We start from the raw sequence: 20,043 nt of genomic DNA, 5'->3' as shown, positions 1-20,043 counted from the left end.
ACCCCCACAGACGGGAAGGAAAAACGGGAGGAAGGGGGCCGGCGGGGTGGCTGGCCTAGGTGGCCGGAGGCCATCCCTCGGTCGACGGCCAGCCGGCCGCAGTGGCGGCCGGCAGCCATTGCGGTGGCCGGGGTCGAGAAACAACCAAGAAGGTCTCGGTTTATGGGCCCGAAATAGGGAAAATATAGCATGATTAAGCTTGAAATCGAAGAGCGGAGAGAGCTTACCAGCGGTGGCAGAGGCGGTGGGAGGGAGATCTCGACCGCGGCTGCTCGATCTGGCAGTTAAGCGGTGGCGGCGTTTGGTGGGTGCTTCCAATGGCGAAACAAATCTCAGAACAGGGCTCGAAAGAAACAGAGAGGGAGAAGGGAAAGAGAGCTTATCAGATCTCAAGGCGGTGGTCGGAGGTGAGGAAGGAGGATGAAAGGAAGGAGGAGAAGAAGGCTCGGTTGGTGATCTCAGGAGGAGAAAATGGGGGTTTTTATCACCCCATTTCAACAGCTCTCTGCCGCGGGAATCACGGTGGGGGCGAAATCAGCGGCCGCTCATGCGGCCGCGGGATAGACGCGGGATGACCGCGGTGCAGCCGCGGGTTGCCCACGGTGTCTCTGCTCCCGAAGAAGCCGGAAGGGATCGCACAGCGATCCCCTGCTTTGGCTCCTTCCAAAAGGGGCGTTATCTCACAGTAGAGCTTAAGAATACAAATACGATCCATAGTCTTTTTGTTGATGATGAGGATGATCTTATGATCGGATGACTTGTAGGCCTGCAGCAGGAGCTGAAACTTAAAGAGCCAGAGTCTCCTCCATGATTGGCCAGTTTCGTAGCCAACGAGGCTAGGGTCGATATAGCGCAATGGGCTAAGTGCAATATTCCCCGCATTCCTACAGTTGATCATCCACAGCCACAGAGAAGCCAATCACCACATGACTCCTTGTCCGAGACATCCTCTCAGAGATATGATCGAAAGATAGTTAGACGAGGCCATTATGCCATCCGATCGACTCAGTCAAGAGAGCGACATAGTCAGGCAAAGAGGCACAAAGGGTAAGAAAACAGCTGCCCAACACACCAAAAAAAATAAAAGGCACCTGCAGCCCCAATGGAGTGTCAAGAAGTTTTGGAGCAGCAGTGATGATAGTTCTGGTGGTCATAGATCTACTGGCCATGAAGAAAATGGAAGACAGGACACCATTATTATGAGACAGCCATAGGATGGTTTTTGATATACCGGTGAGTCCCAGTTTACGCATGCTACACAGGATAAGAACTACGATGCACGATCTGGTAGAGCTCATGAGGACACGATTGCATACAGGAGACGGGCTCCTTGAGATCATTCAGAAAAATACGATGCAACTGCCAATGACCTCGCACGTGAAGTAGAATCTATAGACGTATCAGGTTCCGAGTCATATACTGGATCCTATTATTCGCAGCCGCAGGCAGCATATGATCCATACAGATACGGATATAGATTTGGTGCGTCTAAGGCATCTTCTGGTAGCTACTATCCTACGTAGCCCGAAGCATCTCACAGGCCGAATTTTGCTGTCGGCATATTCGGATGGGCCTTTCCACAGTCGTATTATCAGCCAGAGGACATTTCTCAGAGCCAGAGCTTCAACGAGAAATCCAAAAGTGCTTATAACCCAACGCGCATTTCTTAAGGATGAACGTACAAAACTACACCGCCGCTTGGTTAGAGGGGTGGGTTGATGTGCCTCCTGATTATACTGATGATTCGGATATCTACGAGAGACATCGCCACTCGACCCGATTTTAGATATCGATATGTATGTTGGATTTTAAAAGTATGCAATTGATTGTATTATTTTTTAATTTTCACATTATTACTTGATTTGACGATATTTTATTCTGTTCATTTGATGATTTGTATCATTTTAAAGCAATAAAATGCATCATTCAGGTTAAACCGGAATCATAAAAACAACAAAAAAAATAAAAAAATATTAAAAAAAGAAAACATAAAAAAATATCAAATTAGACTTAAATTTATAGAAAAAGTTCAAAAGAAGTGATTACCAATTAAATATTTTTGAGAACTCCAAAAAAAATTAGGGCTTGCCGGCCGGCACACCCTACTGGTTCGGTTCGGCACCGAACCATATCGGACGCCAACCGGTACGGGTCTCAATACCGATTCAACGGACCTTGAGTAATCTTACAATTGCACCAAGGCTCATCCTCTAAAAGTAAAAAGCCACAATACTTTAAAATGAAAGAGTAAATAGTAATAATGCCAAGCACTGTATGAAAGGAGTATAAGGAATTACATGATTACATCATGAGTCAACGAAACTTGACTAAGAATATCTCCAGCACGAACAGAGGTTTCCTGAAATAGCAGCAGAAAAATTAGACACAATACATAACTGCTCCTGCATCTAGCCAACCATATCCACATACAGCAACTTGCAGATGCTGACAGCCAACCACCATAAACATAAAGAAACATTTATTATGCACTCAAGATGGTACAGAAAGATCATTACAGTAGCTTACCTTCTTTTCACACTTCATAGAAACTTTTGAGTGTTTCCTTTGGATACCTTCCACAGATGAAGCCTCTCCATTTACTTCGACCAGCTCAGGAATACTCCATATCCTTTAAATTCAAGAAAAATAAATGATTGTTAGCAATCATCAAACACAACATCTATCCTATAACAAATGAACATTAAGGAATAGAATTACAAAGGAAATCCAATTGGAGATGTAATGTAAACTTTCACATAACCGTCCATGGCTACATGAACTACAACCATTATAAGTCTTTCCTATCATAAAAGAAATAACAAAGTAGTAATTGACTGACAAACAAAAGAAATAAGGTATTATGGATGAAAATACAAAATAGAAATAGAATTGCATGCCTATTGAGACTTGAAACATTAAATTCAGAAATGCAGCAATGAATAAAAGTCAATGTTTGAAGGTGGCAATTTTAGAAAATAGTATAATAGAATGGAAGCATGACATCATCCAAGAGTAAAGTATTCTAAGAAGCCAATTGTTTGCCTACAATTTAATTTCATGCAATTCAAATATAGGCTGCAATTAGAATTGCAGTTGCAAAACCAGTTACTATTTGGTTGTCTGTAATTGAGAATTATAAATTCAATTATAGTTGTTTGGTTGTATGATGCTGAAAGAGATATGATAACAATGTAAATGACTTGGTAAGGTTACCCCCTTGGCTACGCTAACTTGTTTAATTTTGTTATCATAATATAATATTTATCATATTAATTTTATAAATATAATAGAAAAGTATTTAAATTATTAGATTATCAAAACTGCAATTACTATAGTAATCATATCACTATAAAATAATTAGATATATTGTAATCAAGGTCGGCCATATCAATCTGTATCGTACCGTACTTGTAAGTACCAGTATAGTATCGAGGTTTAGTTCAGTAGAGTCCATACAAATCCAAATCGAGAAAAACCGACTCGTACTACTCCATACCAAAGTACATACCATATCGACCTCTATTGCTCGTTTGGGAGGTACCATGATAGAAAGTGAGAAAAGTGGTTGGAAACTGTCTCGGTACAAGGTGCATATCATACTGTACCGGCCAAAGTTTGTTATACCGGTTGATACTGATGCATACCGATTGTACCGGACCATACCGATACTAAACCAGTATATAGTACAAAGAGAGTACCAACACTCAGTATACTAAACTAGCCCTTGTACTAAGCATACCGACACTATAATAGAATGGCACCGATACAGAGTCCAGAATCGAGATAGTGAACCTAGGTACCGACCCTACTGTACCATATTAAACCAATAACATAACGTTACAGTATTACTAAGATAACCTTGATTATAACAAATATATATAGTTAAGTTATATCTATTTAATTAATATATATTTAATAATGTTAAAATGAAGGCGGCCCGATGCATGAGGCTCCCATCACTGTGAAAGTAATATCCTATGTGCGAGAGACTCTTTCTGCATGTCAAACTCATGATCTCTAAATCACAGTGAAGCAACCTTACCATTGTGACAAAGCTCACCCTCAAGAAGTTAAAAGTATAGGATATTACTTTCAATGGTTGGAGTGGTAAGGAAACTCTTTTGAGGTTGCTTCCAATTGCAACAAATCTTGCATTGGAATTATGGCTAATTTAGCATGCAGTTTCAATTACAAGATTTAATCCCTTTTTTGCGGTTCAAATGCAACCTGCAATTGCAATTGCTAGCATCCAAAGTCCAAACAGCCCGTAAGCATTCAGGAGCAGAATAATTTACCTAAGGGTATCGATATGGGGTACATATACATCTATACAACAAATCTTGAATTAGGATAAGATATGGCTATAAGTATATGCATACTTTTTACATATATATATATACATATATAGGAAAAGCTTCCATGAAGTATAGTAAACAATCAATATTACATAGTCCATATTTCCTACAATAGCATTAACTTCCACCAACTTGTCATTTAGTTATGAATCAAATCCAAAGATCTCAGTCCACATGCCATATCATAAAATTATTATCATAAACTTCAAAATTAACCATTGATTATTAAAACCAAAGTTTTCTATACTGGCTGATATTGCATGGTGCCAAGTGTATCATACATCTAAGTGATCTAACCCAATAAGGTACCAGTATGGTACAAGGGCTTGATATTGTTCTAAACCAACACATGGTATAGTTACTATCTTGCATCCAGCAGGTTATTATGTGGGGATGTACCATATCTACCCAACCCATACTGTTAGCTATATCAAACCAACCCAAACCATATTAGAAACCTACGAGTATGGGATTTGGCACCGAGATTAAAAACCTTGTTTAAAAGGTTAACATTCTTTAAAAAAAAAAAAAGAAAAGAAATCCTCCCTTTCATTTCCAAAGGTATCAAGGAAGTAGCTTAAGTGAAGCCTAAAAGCATCCAGACACTTTTTAATTTTGAAAGACAGGATTTAACACAAGTATTAGACACGTCTCTAGAAGTATCTAACAAGTATCAGTATCCAATATGGTCATAGAAAGCAATTTGAAGTATCTATGCCTCCTGTAAAAAGCTAAGGGCACAATAGTTGAAATAACACAGGATATCTGGAATTCATAAGGAAATGATGAAAATGGCCAAAAACAACATACAGAAACATATTTAGAGAGAATGAATTCATTTTCTACATGTCTTTGTACAGATACATTTTGGTCACCTCACTCTCCATGTTCCCATTTCCTCTTGTTGATTGTCATAAAAACATAGATGACTGGACTCTTTCTACTGCTCTTTCATTAAGTGCTCTCAAAAGCTATGTGTATGCTCCACGCAACATAACCCAAAGCTATGCATATGCTCCAAGCAACATAACCAAGAATATTATCGACGTAAACTTGGATTCAATTCCAGGAAACATACTCTCTATTCCTGGGCATTGACTCTTATTATCTCATAATTTTCTAAGATCCTTAAACTCTCAGTTTTTGAAACCAAACCTTAACTTGAAGCAAGTAGTCACCATAAAAGATTGTCCCCATTGTTATCCATCCAAAATGTTGTCACCATTTCCTCAAAAAAATCATGCTAGAAACCCACTAGCCCTCGGCCCAAACACAATAACAGAAGGCAATGAATGTCATTTTCTATCATCACCATAACCACCAAAGATAAGTTCCACATGACTTTTACAAAAGAGAGAACACATCCATTGTTGAATATGGACATGATATTTTATAAAACTCGAGAGCACCTGCCAAGAAAAGATTTTCATGTGGGCCTGGGTACCATTGTCACTTAATGTATATACTTTTTCCTTTTAAGAATAATGGTTGTTGAACCACTATTTGTGTTCAAACATGGAACTATGACTTAGTCTAAAATACTAAGGAGAGAAGCACTGACCAGCAAACTCAAGTCTCATTAGGATTAATACATAATCACTAAATTTTAATCACAATTCTATCTTATCTAATACATGTCATATGTGAGGAGGCATACAGGCGTTTATTTAATCCCATATTGATTGTGTATTGGCAAGATGTTGGTACCTATAGAGGGCTAAGGAACCAAAATTCAGGCTAGCATTTTGGGATAAGTTTTTTGGGTCATTGCTAATGGTATCAAAACAAACACAGCCCATAGTCCATATGGAAAAAGGAGACACCACAGTATGGGCTCATTTGGGGTTGATTGCGAGCCGATTATAGTGTTTGTGATCTTAATTGGACCTTTAGCCTAGCAAGAACACCAAGGCTTAAACGAAGGGAGTATGAAAGGACTTATGCTGGTGTGTGTTAGTCCCACGTCACTGTGCAATGGGGAGATATTGAATACTTATACATGATGAAGGAACCCACCTAATGACTTCTAAGTAGCTTTTTTAGGTGAACTCTTGGGTTGTTACAGGTCATTCACCAAACCCACTACCCATTACCTATGCCAGGTTTGGTCAATGTAGACAAAAAAAAAATGGGTTCATGCTGGATTAGGAAACCCAAAGTTTGGAGGCCTAAGAGTTAGGTCTTGGGGATCCTTTCCCCACATAAAACCTTGAAAGATTGGGAAGAAGAATCTCGAATCTGCTAGGAGTTATGGTACATAACAATCTGAAGGAGAATCTACAAGCAGATTTAGAGACATAGACAACCAAATCTAGAAGGGGAAGCAAAAGAATTCAAAAGGAGTGAGTGGTGGAAACGGGCTTTAACATTTATTTTGATAGAACAAAGCAAAGAATTGGAGATCTAGAAGTGAGGAACAAAGAAGAGGAAGACAGAAATAAAGAACCTACTAAACCCACAGCAATTTGACCAAATCTTTGTCTGCCTTTAATGACCTGGGTAGAAAATCATCAGGAAAGAGAGATAAAGGAGATCAAACATAACAAGACCCTTATCTTAGAGTCCAGGAGATTCCCAAATATTCCAATGTCACAATCAGAAAATACGGGAAATAATGCAGTGAACTTCAAAAAGAATATATAACTTCGAAGAGGTTTGCGACCGCTACTAACAACGGGAGCATTGTTTTTTCAAAAAATGCATAAATTAACAAAAAACCTTTCCTTCAATAATTAGAGAAGGATCATCGCAAGAATGTCTCTCTTGACTAGGAACCCCAAGAAAGTATATGGGATATCATTGATCTTATATGCACACTCCAAACCATTCTATCATCAAGACCTCCTCTTCTGATTCTTCATAGAGAAGTGAGCTCAATATTCTTTTTGGTCACTATATCGAGGAAGAGACTTTTTTTTTAATGGGGCAGTGGAATGGGATTTGGGAGGCTCTCTCCACATGCAGGGAAGAGGAAGAGCCTCTTACTCATAAAATGGAATGGAAGCGGACTTGAAGAAGTGACCAAGGGGCCTGATCAATGGACTTTGGTGTGGTATGCCATGTCTGCCTCTCATAAGCTAGAAGGGCACATGCTTCCGCCAAGGAAAGAAAGCAAGATTGTTCTTTTAGCCAACACTTGTAGCTTGTTAATGTTAAAAGCGAATTTTGGACTGTTGGGATACAATAGAAATAGGGAAATCAAGGTAGCAATTGCTTTTTTTACTATCCCTTGCAATCATCTGCACTGTCGAGATTCAAAAATAAAAAATGAAATAAAATGTGATGTCATGTTAAAGGAAAATATAAAATGAAATAAAATGTGATGTCATGTTAATTAAAAATATAAATAATTATCTCAAACTCCTGAAGTTATTCAGGTTCCTTGGTATCACTTAAAATATTGGTTTGTATAATGATATTTTATGAGACAAAATTTGTCTGTTATATTACTGGATAGAAAATCATAACACCAAGAAAACATGAACAACATGCTTTATCCCATCTATAAATCTATGTTCCTTCTGCGTCATTAGTTCTTACCACCCACAAAAACCCCCTTAAATTCGAGGTAACTTTGAATTTTTTCTTGTTTTTTACATGCAAATTTCCTTTGGTTCCCCAAGCTTTATAACCCTTTAATATGGATTTTAAAACTCCTTTCTATAAGAAATGCTTTTGCTTACCTAGGACAAAGCCCTACTATCTCAGATTCCACTCATTTTATCATTTATTGGATTTGTTTCCTTCATTGTTGTCTTTTTCCACCCATTACTTTCTAATTTTCTGACATGTTCACCTTTCATCTTTGCAGCTCTACCTCATAGTGAATTTCCTTCTTCTCTACTTACTACAAAGCAAGACAAATCCATTCTGTTTGTTTTCAAAGGACCTTGTTCACTCATTGCTTTAGTTTCTTTCATCTCGTTTGCTTCAGTCACCCGAATCATAGCATGGAGAATACTTGGAGCTATACTTACAATCAAAGTTTGTCGAGACAAAACAAACCAGATGATTCGGGTCTGTACCAAACCGAATCGATCAAGAACCAGAACGGTTCGGCTACTCTAACCCGTTCAGCATGTTTAAATCTCCCGAGCGCTAGTTCAATGCATTTAAAGACTCTAGAAACCCCTCCACCTCCGACAATGCTTTCTGAGGACCTCTCTCTCTCTCTTCAAAGCTCCAAAGCTCCATCCTGCCCGCTGGATTTTTTGTCATACTCACCAGATCTTTTGTCACACTCACCCAATCTTTCGTTCCTCTCTCTCGATCAGTTGTCTCCCTTCGTTCGAAACCTCCCTCTCCCTCCGACCATGTAAGTCTCCAGTCTTCCTCTCCCTCCCTCTCTCTATCTCTCCCTCTTCCTCTCCCCCCTCGACGATGACAAGGAGGGCTGTTCAAGCCCTCTCTCTCCCAGCCTCTCTCTCCCCCTCCCTCTCCATCTCTCCCTCCCTCTCCCTCTCTCCCTCTCCCCCTCCTCTTTGGCTCTCCCTATGTCGGTACACCCTAGAGCAGCATGTACGGACTTGTACCGTACTGAACCGATTGTTAACCGAAACCCCCTCTAATATCAGTTCGGCAAACCTTGCTTACAATTCTGCTTGAAAAAAGTGTATAACACCTATAGCTACCTAATGACATCTACCACCTCAATTTCAGTGTCATATAAGATACCACATCCATCCCTTCATCCTTTGCAGACTAGAAGCTAGCAAGAAAAAAATTTAAAAAAACATGCTTGGGGTCTTTTGTCCTTAAATTTAAACTACAATAACCACAAATAAGTTGCACAAGTCCATCTATCTTCAAAAATTGAGTAAATGCAAAATGCAACAAACATCCCTTTAGAGTTGGCACCTTTTTTCAAGATATTACTGAATAATACTACATATATTTGCAAATATAAATATGTACAAATGATCGAGTCCTTAAAGTGGCATTAGAAATTAGAAGCACATACTTTGTGTTCTTTAAAAAAAATTAGTTAAGATTCAACTATATATTGTGACAGATATCTTATGTTTTTTAGTTGCCAACATTGTACATGACAATGAATTGCCTATATTGTGCTAAAGGAATTACATGCACAAGTTGAGTGTATCTTAAAATGACTTATTGATGTCAATTAGATGGCTAGATTTATGATATGAGTAGTTTCAGTTGGCTACCTAAAACAACAAACTGCACAAATTAATATTTTAGACCTTATTTATGCTGCTTTATTATATATCTGATTAAGAGGACTGTACATTATACTGACTCTATTACAAGTGCATATGTATCTAGACTTATTTATATTCCAGGTAAAATGTTACAAACATAGTATAGAAGAAAACACATGAAAAATGCATCAAATGTTCATATGCTATCATTTGATGCCAGGAGCAAGAATAAGTTCGAAGTTTTATTTTTATGTTCAAAGTGGCACAAAGAGTAGAAAATGAAGAGGGAGTAGGTAACTGCTTCAGCACTACATTTGGCAAGCCTTTGCTTCCAAAGGTATATATAACATGATAATCTATTGTTATAACTATCTAGAAAAGTATCCCTAGCCAAACCAATTTGTTACCACTCACCACTAAATTTCCGTGAAACTTTAGATTGGGTATTTGATTTCAATTATGCCAGAGACTAGATTTGTATGTATCTGTTCTTTACCTTATAAGGCTTCTCATAAGTTTTCCTATATCTGAATAAGTTATGCTACATTTTATCTAACATTAAACACAATGATTACTCCCTATACAATCTAAACAACAAAAAGTCTTTCTGGCTACAATATGAAAAATTAATAGACTTGTCTTATATCTTAATTTTATGGTCACGACACAGTCACAGTATCTTAATTGTCATCTGGTAGCTAAATTTCTTATTTTTTTTGTTGAATCAAGCACAAAAGTTGACACCCGTGCTTCTATTAGAAACCAAAATATTTGAAGCCTAATTAGCAAAACCAACCTTAATGTCAGATAAATGAATTATATGCTGTAGCAAATAGCATCCTACTTGCCCTATCAAACAACCAACAATGGAACTAACAGGCCTTGTTTCATCTATCTATGCTCAACTATACAATTTAAACAATGTTATTCATCCCTGTCAAGGGTTGTATCATCACTTCTCAGCTATATTTCTTATTTTACTCTCTATTTTCTATGAACCCTCTTTCACCTTGTTAACATAATTTTAGGGATCATGTAACAACCTGTATCAGCCCATATTATTTTTTTTGTTAGCATAATCCTGTATCAGTCGGTATTATTTTTCTTTATTAGCATGATTCTATATCAGTCAGTATTATTTTTCTTTGTTAGCATTATCTTATTAGAGCAGTTTTAGGGAGCACATAACAACTTGTATCAACAAGTATTATTATTTTTTATTAGCATGATCTTATATTAGCTTATATTATTTTTTTTGTATGGAGTCTATACACGAGAATATATAATCCCTGAGATGTACCGAATATGATCAAATAGAGAAATAAAATTATTTTTCTATCTCTTTTTCTCTTGTTTTCCTCTTCTTCTATAAATATTTTAACAAATATTTTAACATGGTATCAAAGCCACCGATCACCTAATCTATCCCCATCATCTCTTCTGTCTTTGTTGTGGCTGCCCTTGCCATGTCTAGAAGCTTTCAAGACCCCCATAGTCGATGTATCGATCTCTGTACCCGGGTGAATCAACATCCAAAAATTCTTTATTTCTCGGTGGATCCACAGATCCTCTATTTTCCCGCATATCCTTTACTTTTGGTAGAATAATATCCAAAAATATTTTGTTTTCTAATGGATCCATAGCTCCTTTCCACCACTTTTCTTCTAAGCTTCAAATCTTCGGTCGTCTCTCCTCACTGTGGCTTGGTCCCTTTAACTCCATCTCCAATTTTATTTGCTGCCTCCGGCTCCTTCACCATCCAATTCAAAATCTTTTGCTCTTCCATGGTGCCTTCGTCTACGAAAATCATCAACCTTCAGTTGTCTTCTCTCTGAGCTCTGTTCTTGCTGTAACTGTTATCGTTTATGTGTCTTCTTGCTGCCGCATCATCAGACAAGTCCATCAACCAATGCTCCTCTTCCATAGTGCCTCCATCTACGAGGATCGTCGACCTTCGGTTGCTTTTTCTCTAACTTCTATCCTCGCTACAACTGTCATCTTCTATGTATTTTCTCGTTGCCATATCATCAGACAAGTTAATCAGCCACATCGATAGACATGTCAATCCGTCACGTCAGTCAAACACATCAGTCTACTATAACGGCTTCTGAGTTATTATGTTAACTCCTAATCTACTACATTAGATTCTAAGCTGCTATAACAACTTATGTTCTGCCATATTAACTCTTGATTTACCACCACGCTAGTCTTTGAGCTGCTATGTCAGCTCCTAGTCTAACAAGCCAGTTTCTAAACTGCTACTTTATCTCTTAATCTAGTACGCCAATTTTTAGATACATTTGTGATCTAGTTTCCAAACTCAAGTTGGCACTTATAGTACCATCTTGAGTTTGAAGAAGGATGTTAGCATAATTTTAGGGATCACATAACAACCTGTATCAACCCATATCATTTTTCTTTATTAGCATTGATAGAGGAAAAACTGGATCATCCAGCCCATAACTAAAAGGCCGTCCAGTTTCGGCCCAGTAAACATCAACGACGATCGGCTGAATCTTCACCTCAGCCCAGGGCCAGCTCGTCCTCGGGACCCCGCCGAAAGCTTCACCAACTCCGGACATTCGCCGACTCTCCCGACTAAGTTCAGGGTACCTCCAGACAATCGCCGACCCGCCTCGGCTAAGCTCGAGGCGCCAACCCCAACGATACGCAGCATACGCTCCGACCCTCGAGCTCGGAGCACTCTTCTGAGCACATCTCGGAACCCGGAAAGCCGAGCTACTCCCAGTATCCGCCAAGCCGACCTCGTCAAACGCATGACGCGACTACTTAAGGAGCTCGGCCTCGTCAACGACCACACCCATGTGCGGGCCTACCCTCACCTATGTGGCCATACTCCACCACACTGCCGTGTCATGTCTCCATAACCGGCCAACAGCAGTCAGACGGCACCTCGACTACTCCGACCATACCCTGCTGTGACTATCAACGCCCTACCGTTCTTAAAAATGGATTGTACCGTACGTCACTAGCTAACCTGAGCTACGCACCATCCGGCTCAGAGCCATGCCCCCTCATGATGGGGACTGACAGTACCTCCGTCACCTCGGCCACTCCACCGAGGCTATAAATAGCTCGGTCAGGTAATTTCTAAGGAATCTTTTGGCTGGACCAAATCTACCAACTCTAACTTGATCGTCAAAGGGCCCTCACTGGGAACACCGGTGAGGCTTTGTGCAGGTTCGCGGCCGTCGCGCAGGAAGTGGCTCCCATCTTCCCTTTTCCAGCACCGGCGGCTCCCTCAGCCCTACCGGTGTGGTCACCCTCGGGCCAGATTTGAACCACAACATTTCTGGCGCTAGGAGGGTCTAAGTCGTGATCATGAAGTTAAGGAGTCACGGAGCTCCGAGTGCATCGAGCAGCCGAGTCCCGCTACCCAACCGTTCTCACCAAAATCCACCCTCTGCGGCGCCTGCGCCAGCGGGCCAGGTCCCGCAAATCCAGCCAGAGCAATTTGACCTACTACTTCAGCAGGTCCAGACGCTGACCGCAGCTGTTTAGGGCCTGCAACGAAGCAGGGCCCAATCTGCGCCCCCTCTCCGTGGGTGGGAGTCCGCGGGATGTCACCCGTAGCATCGCTCCCCTATCAGACACCATACAGCGAGCGAGAGGGAGCCCAGCAGCCGTCAAAGTCCCGGCCAAATCCGGTCTCTGAGCCGGGAGAGCTCATCGTGCCATCGTCATCCTGGAAGCCAACGTCGAAGCTTAACCCCTCGATCGCAGGATCAACCATCGGAGGCAGGGTCTGCCCCGTGTTGGGGCGCCTGCAATGTTGACCCGGAGCCAGGGAGACCCCGCCGACCATAAGCGATGGCATCCCCGCCGGAACTCAACAGGAAGGTCGAGGAGCTGGAGCGACAGATCCAAACGCTCCGAGACCAGGCTCCCAGGCGCGACGTGGATGTCGACTTCACGACCGAGTCCCCGTTCCCGCGATCGGTCGCGGACGAGCCGATTCCCCAGAGGTTCAAGATGCCACAAATGGAACCGTATGACGGTTCTTCTGATCCTTTGGACCACCTGGAAAGCTACAAGGCTCTCATGACTCTCCAAGGAGCCTCAGATGCCCTGCTTTGCAGGGCCTTCCCAGCAACTCTCCACAAAGCAGCTCGCCTCTGGTTCTCTGGGTTGAAACCTAGTTTGGTTCTCTCATTCGAACAGTTGGGAAGGCAACTTGCCACCCACTTTGCTGCTAGCCGACGTCAGCGCCGGACTTTAGACTCCCTCTTCGCTATTAAGCAGAGGGAAGGAGAATCTCTGAAAAATTACATCGACCGCTTCACCTCGACCACGTGGGAAATTCGAGATATTGGCCAGTTAATCGCCATGTCGGTATTAAAGATTGAAGCTCCATCCTACAAATTCCTCTTCTCCATCGAGAAAAGCTTCCTCGTCAACTTTATCGAGATGTTGGCCAGAGCCCGGAAGTATGCCAAGGCCGAAGAAGCCATGGCCTTTCGACGAGAGACGGCCGAGCCACCGGCCAAGATAAAGAAGAAACGCTTTGAGGAGCGCTTCCGCCCAAGGGACCGATCTCCTCGGCGTGAGAAAAATCCTCGCTGGCCTCGGAGCTCGGTTGACCCGAGGTTCCGGCCCAAAAGTTCAAGAAGTATGCACCCCTTCCAAAGTTCGGAAGATACACACCCCTTTCTTCCACCCGAGCTGAGATTCTTATGGAGATCGAAGGTCGACGCTACCTCCAACCCCCGCCAAAAATGTAGTTCTCGACTTCACGGAAGCGCTCGGACAAGTATTGCCGCTTCCATAAAAACTACGGCCATGATACGGAGGACTGCTACCAGCTCCGTGATGAAATTGAGGCACTCATCCGCCGTGGACGGCTAAGCCGGTTTGTTACCGGCCAACCTGAAAGGAGGGCGCCCGAGGAGCAGAATTGCGTGCCGCCCGAGGAGCAGAACAACAGTCACCCCGTTGCGGGCGTTATTCACACCATCGGCGGAGGACGGCCCAGAATGCTTGAGACGACAGGCCGAAAAGAAGCTCCTTCGAAATGTCCGCGCACTGCGGTGGTCATCTCCTTCACCGATGAGGACCTAAAGGGTGTTGAAACTTTCCACGACGACGTTGTAGTGATTTTCCTTACCATCGCAAACTATGATGTAAAAAGAGTTCTGGTTGATAATGGAAGCTTTGCAGACGTCTTTTTTTATGATGCCTTTCAAAAGATAGGAATGGCCGGAGAGCAGCTTGAAAGAATGAGTACCCCCCTGGTTGGGTTTATAGGAGACTCTGTGCCCATCGAAGGAGTTATCAGCTTACCAGTCTCGGCCGGAAGCGTGCCCCGAAAAAGTACTATGAAGTTGAACTTCCTCGTGGTCCGGGTCGCTTCGGCCTACAACGCCATCCTCGGTCGACCAGGGCTGAACACCTTCCGAGCGGTGGTGTCAACTTATCACCTCTTGATGCGGTTCCCTACAAGCAAAAGGGTCGGCGAAGTCCGGGGGGATCAAGCAATCACGAAGCAATGTTACATGACTGCGCTTAAAGGCAAGCAGCCAGCCGAGTTTCCCCCTCAAGCACTGCCCATTGAAGGACTAGAAGTACGGGACGAACCAAGACAGCAACGAAGTGAGCCGGGCGAGCCTCTCCTTCGCGTTCCCCTGAGGGATGACAGACTCGAGCAGACTATACTGATCGGGTATGATTTGAGCCCGAAGGTTCGAGCCCATGTGATCGAATTTCTCCAGGCTAATGCGGATATGTTCGCTTAGTCATCCGCCGACATGCCAGGAGTAGACCCCGAGGTGATAGTCCACCACCTCAAAGTACAACCGACCCACAAGCCGGTCCGACAAAAGAAGCGGAGCCTAGCAACTGACCGACAACAAGCAGTAGCCGAAGAGGTCGACAATCTCCTCAAAGCCGGCTTCATCAGGGAAGTCACTTACCCCGATTGGCTCGCCAACATTGTCCTCGTAAAGAAAGCTAACGGAAAGTGGCGCATGTGCGTAGACTACACCAACCTGAACAAAGCCTGCCTGAAGGACAACTTTCCTCTTCCAAGGATCGATCAACTCGTTGACGCCACCTCCAGACATCAACTTTTGACCTTCATGGATGCCTTTTCTAGATATAATCAGATCCGAATGGCATCCGAAAATGATGAAAAAACCGCTTTCATTACTGACAATGGCCTCTATTGTTACAAGGTCATGCCTTTTGGACTGAAGAATGCCGGTGCGACCTATCAACGGCTTGTCAGCAAGATCTTCAAAGATCAAATCGGGCGAAACATGAAGGTTTACGTCGACGACATGCTAATAAAGAGTCAAGCGGCCAGTCACCACGTTGCTGACTTGGGAGAAGCATTTTCCACACTCTTAAGGTACCGAATGAAGCTCAACCCAGCGAAGTGCGCCTTTGGAGTCACTTCAGAAAAATTCCTCGGCTTCGTGGTGCCGCAACGAGGAATCGAAGCTAATCCCGAAAAGATCCGGGCATTGCTGGAAATGACACCGCCGAGGACAGTCCACGAGGTGCGGCAGCTCGCCGGTCGGGGGACAGCTCTTGGAAGATTCGTCGCCCGATCAGCCGAGCGGTGCCCCCCTTTTTCAAAATTCTCAAGGAGCCTAAGGACTTCGCATGATCCGAAAGTGCCAGCAAGCTTTTGAAGAGCTCTGATGCTACCTCGCCACTCCTTTGCTTACGAAGCCCCAGCATGGGGAGGCTCTCTTTCTGTACCTTGCGGTCTTTCCGACAGCGGTAAGCTCGGTGCTGATCCGAGAAGAAGATAAAAGCCAGAAGCCCATATTCTACACCAGCCGGATCCTACGAGATGCAGAGATCAGATATTCCAAGTTAGAGAAAACTGTCCACACGCTCGTCACCTCAGCCCACAGGCTTCGATCATACTTCCAAGCGCACCCCATAGTCGTGCTGACTGACTAACCCCTCATGCAAATTTTGCAGCGGTCTGATCGGGCCGGAAGAATTGCAAAGTGGGCGATTGAGCTCGAGAAATTCGGTCTGGAATACCGTCCCAAACCGGCAATCAAAGCCCAAGTGCTCGCCGATTTTCTAGTATAGTCCACACTGCCGGACGACCCTTCGGCCGCGCTCAACCAGACAAAAGAAAATGCCTCCGAACGATCGTGGATTCTGCATGTCGATAGCTCCTCGACGTCGGGGGGCAGTGGCGCAGGCCTCATCCTCACCAGCCCGGAAGGAGTGGTGGCAGAGCAAGCCCTGCGCTTTGAATTCCCCGCTTCCAACAACAAGGCGGAGTATGAAGCTCTGATTGCCGGGGTCAAGTTGGCTAAAGAATTTAACGCCCCCAGCTTAAAAGTCTTTAGTAACTCCCAGCTCGTGGTAAGCCAAGTTCTAGAAGATTTCGAAGCCCGAGAACCGTCCATGGTAAAATACCTACAAAAGGTGCGGAGCATCACTTCAACTTTGACCAACTTCAACATCCAGCACATCCCCAGGTCAGAAAATGCAAGAGCCGACCTGTTATCAAAGCTGGCGACCTCCACCTCGGTCGAACTCCCACCAGGCACTTTTCTCGAACACTTAATGACGCCAAGCACGGAAGAGTCCGAATCAGTGCTATGCGCAGAAATCGAGCCCAGTTGGATGGATCCCCTAATAGACTTTCTACGAGATGGAATCCTCCCCGCGGATAGGCTTGCGGCTTGACGACTCGAGCGCTCGACTGCCCATTATATCATGTACGAGGGCAAGCTATATCGCCGATCTTTTACATCGCCGCTCCTCGGATGTCTCCGACCTTCGGAAGCAGATTACGTGATGCAGGAGGGTATTACTGCGGGAGTCACCAAGGCGGCCGAGCCCTATCACACAAAATCCTGCGGCAAGGGTATTACTGGCCCACTATGCGGAAGGACACGATAGAATTCGCCCGAAAGTGCGACCGATGCCAATGCTACGCCAGCATTCAACGCAGACATGCGGCGCCGTTAACATCGATCAGTGCCCCTTGGCTTTTTGCCCAATGGGGAATCGATATCCTGGGACATTTTTCTCCGGCCACGGGACAATGAAAATTCCTCATTGTCGCCATCGACTATTTCACCAAGTGGGTCGAGGCCGAACCCATCGCCCAAATTACCGAACTAAAGGTACAAGATTTCATCTGAAAGATGATCATCTGTCGGTTTGGACTTCCCTGGATCATCATCTCTGACAACGGCCGCCAATTCGACAATGCTCGGTTCGACGAGTTCTGCTCCGAGCTCGATATCAATCACCGCTACACGTCGGTGGCCCATCCGCAAGCCAACGGGGAAGCAGAAGTTACCAACCGGACCATCCTACAAGGGCTTAAAGCCCGATTGGACCGGGCGAAGGGGCAGTGGGCAGAGGATCTCTACAATATCCTCTGGGCATACCGAACAACCTTCCGAGTTCCAAATGGGGAAATGTGGGATCCCTTCCCACAGTAGGTTAGTCGGGTACAGTACCAAGCAGAGTTTCTATTAGCAGCTTGTGCCGCGGTTCACAAGTTACTACTAAAAACTTGTCAATTACTATATCCAACCAACCAACCAATAAAAATTAACACATACTAAACCTGTCAGTTTAATTAATTTAACTCACTTTAATCATAACTAAAAGCAACCCAAGCTTTCATTTATAACTTAAAGTCTACTATACATAGCTCAAAATATAACAAACTTTACATCTGTCTCAATTTACATTCACACCCCACCTATATGCATAATACAAAGGTTTTTCCTTTCACTCAAAGGGGCATGGCCAACCTTCTATGACAAACTTCTAGGATGATGCTGATGCGGTACCTTTATAATGCTATGACTCTACCGATCTGCAAAAATTTACAGAAAAAGAGAGGGATGAGACCTAAGTCCCAGTGAGTGGATAATCTGTTAACCATGAGGAAATAAGAGGTTTCAGCTGTGATACTTATTTACATACATTAAATATAACGTGTTTATGCCACATATGAAACATTTGCATTTGATTTTAAAGCACTTAGATTTCAACTCCATAAGAAACCTGCTGTTTGCCAATAGTACTACAACTAGCAGGAAATAAAGCCGTTGCTTTACAATAAAGCATTAATAAAATCGCCTTGCCCAAGTCTTTTTTTCTGGACCGTAGAGTCCACTTTCCTTTCCTGAGGAATTTGATACATAGAACATTCACATAGGTTCTGAAATCATTATGCTTAAAAATAATACATTTGTTGCTCAGTCATATGTATACATAGCTTAAATATTGAAAATCATGGCTCCCGCGAGCCCTACCGCCGGTCACTCGCATGAGGCACCATTCTCATGAGTAGCCCGACAGTCCTATGCATGGTGCTACCACTACGCCCTCCCGGGGTCCCAACTCTGCCCCACTGGCACATATCATTACTACGCCCTCCCGGCGTCCCATTTCTACCCTACTGGGCACATATCATAGCTACGCCCTCCCGGCGTCCCATCTCTGCCCTACTGGGCACATATCATAAACTCTGATGTGATGTATCCAAGGTAAAAGTGCAAATATTAGTTACTGTAACAAGGTTGGAGTCGACTCTAGAGTACAGGGGTCGACTCCAGAATAGCTTGGAGTCAAACTAAAATAACTCTCTTGGCCGTGATAAGGGGTTTTAAGTGGTTCAGCCACTTTGGGTTAATCCATTCCCAAACAAGTTCATAAACTTACGAATCAACAAACATGAATTTAAAGTATTTTCAAGCATAGCATATATTTTCCAAATCAGATCATTTATCCACTGATAGAAAGCAATTTAATCATGAGAATTAATACTTCTTATTTTCATTCTGTAGCATATTCATTCTGAATTTGGAGACATCATTCATTTCTCTAGAATTACAAAATAAACTACCATAGTTAAGATGAAAACCACTCACCTTGTGATGGCTAATGCACCACCCTAGTGCTTGATACTCCTGGCACACTTCCAGGACTCTCTTCTCCTCCTAAACAATTAAAAGAGTCGATCAAACTTATAACCTATATGATGCAACATGATTATGCATGTTCCAAAAAGAAATCCAACACCCTCATCTCAACTTTCTGATTTTTACCTTGCTTGTCTTGTTTTAGGATAAATAAAACCTCTCAATTCTCAAAGGTTTCCAAGCTTTTATCTCCCTCTTTGATACCCTGGGTTAGGACTAGAAAACCTTCTATATCATCTATAAATTTTCAGCTGCCAAACAACTACTTAACATCAAAAATAAATCAGAATTCAATTTCCCTGTTTTCAGCTTGTTTGTTCTATTTTCGAGCCAATTAAACCTCTTAACTCCCGAAGGTTCTTAAACAATCAATTCCACCTATTAGGCTTTGTGTTAGGACTAGGAAATCCCTAACACAACCTACAAACTTTTAGCTTTAAATAACAATTTAATCACCTAAAACACAAAGAAATCCCATCGCTTCATTCTGCAGAATTTCAGACTGCTTTCAACAACTTCGGAAGCATAGTTCAAATCTTTTTTCATACCTAAAAATTCATCTAAAATAACTAAAATCTTCCTTTATCA

At 42.8% G+C, this 20,043-nt stretch overlaps 1 protein-coding gene across 6 annotated transcripts in view; it reads right to left on the bottom strand.

Moving 5' to 3' along the window:
- LOC103697780 (beta-1,6-galactosyltransferase GALT31A) overlaps positions 1 to 20,043 on the bottom strand; it is a 101,266-nt gene that overhangs the window by 57,964 nt on the left and 23,259 nt on the right. For 5 of the 6 annotated variants that reach the window (XM_039116819.1, XM_039116818.1, XM_039116821.1 and 2 more), the window contains exons 2-3: positions 2,527 to 2,629; positions 2,298 to 2,359 (exon numbers count right to left, since the gene is read on the bottom strand). In XM_039116819.1, the coding sequence (XP_038972747.1) occupies positions 2,298 to 2,359; positions 2,527 to 2,629 (165 nt within the window). Of the gene's footprint in view, positions 1 to 2,297; positions 2,360 to 2,526; positions 2,630 to 19,404; positions 19,474 to 20,043 lie in introns of all 6 variants that reach the window. The other variant, XR_005507258.1, reaches the window with a different exon arrangement.

Source organism: Phoenix dactylifera, unplaced genomic scaffold (genome assembly GCF_009389715.1).
Source record: "Phoenix dactylifera cultivar Barhee BC4 unplaced genomic scaffold, palm_55x_up_171113_PBpolish2nd_filt_p 000140F, whole genome shotgun sequence".
Lineage (NCBI taxonomy): Eukaryota > Viridiplantae > Streptophyta > Magnoliopsida > Arecales > Arecaceae > Phoenix > Phoenix dactylifera.
The sequence above is the reverse complement of the archived record's forward strand: the minus strand, read 5'-3'. Positions and strand labels throughout refer to the sequence as shown.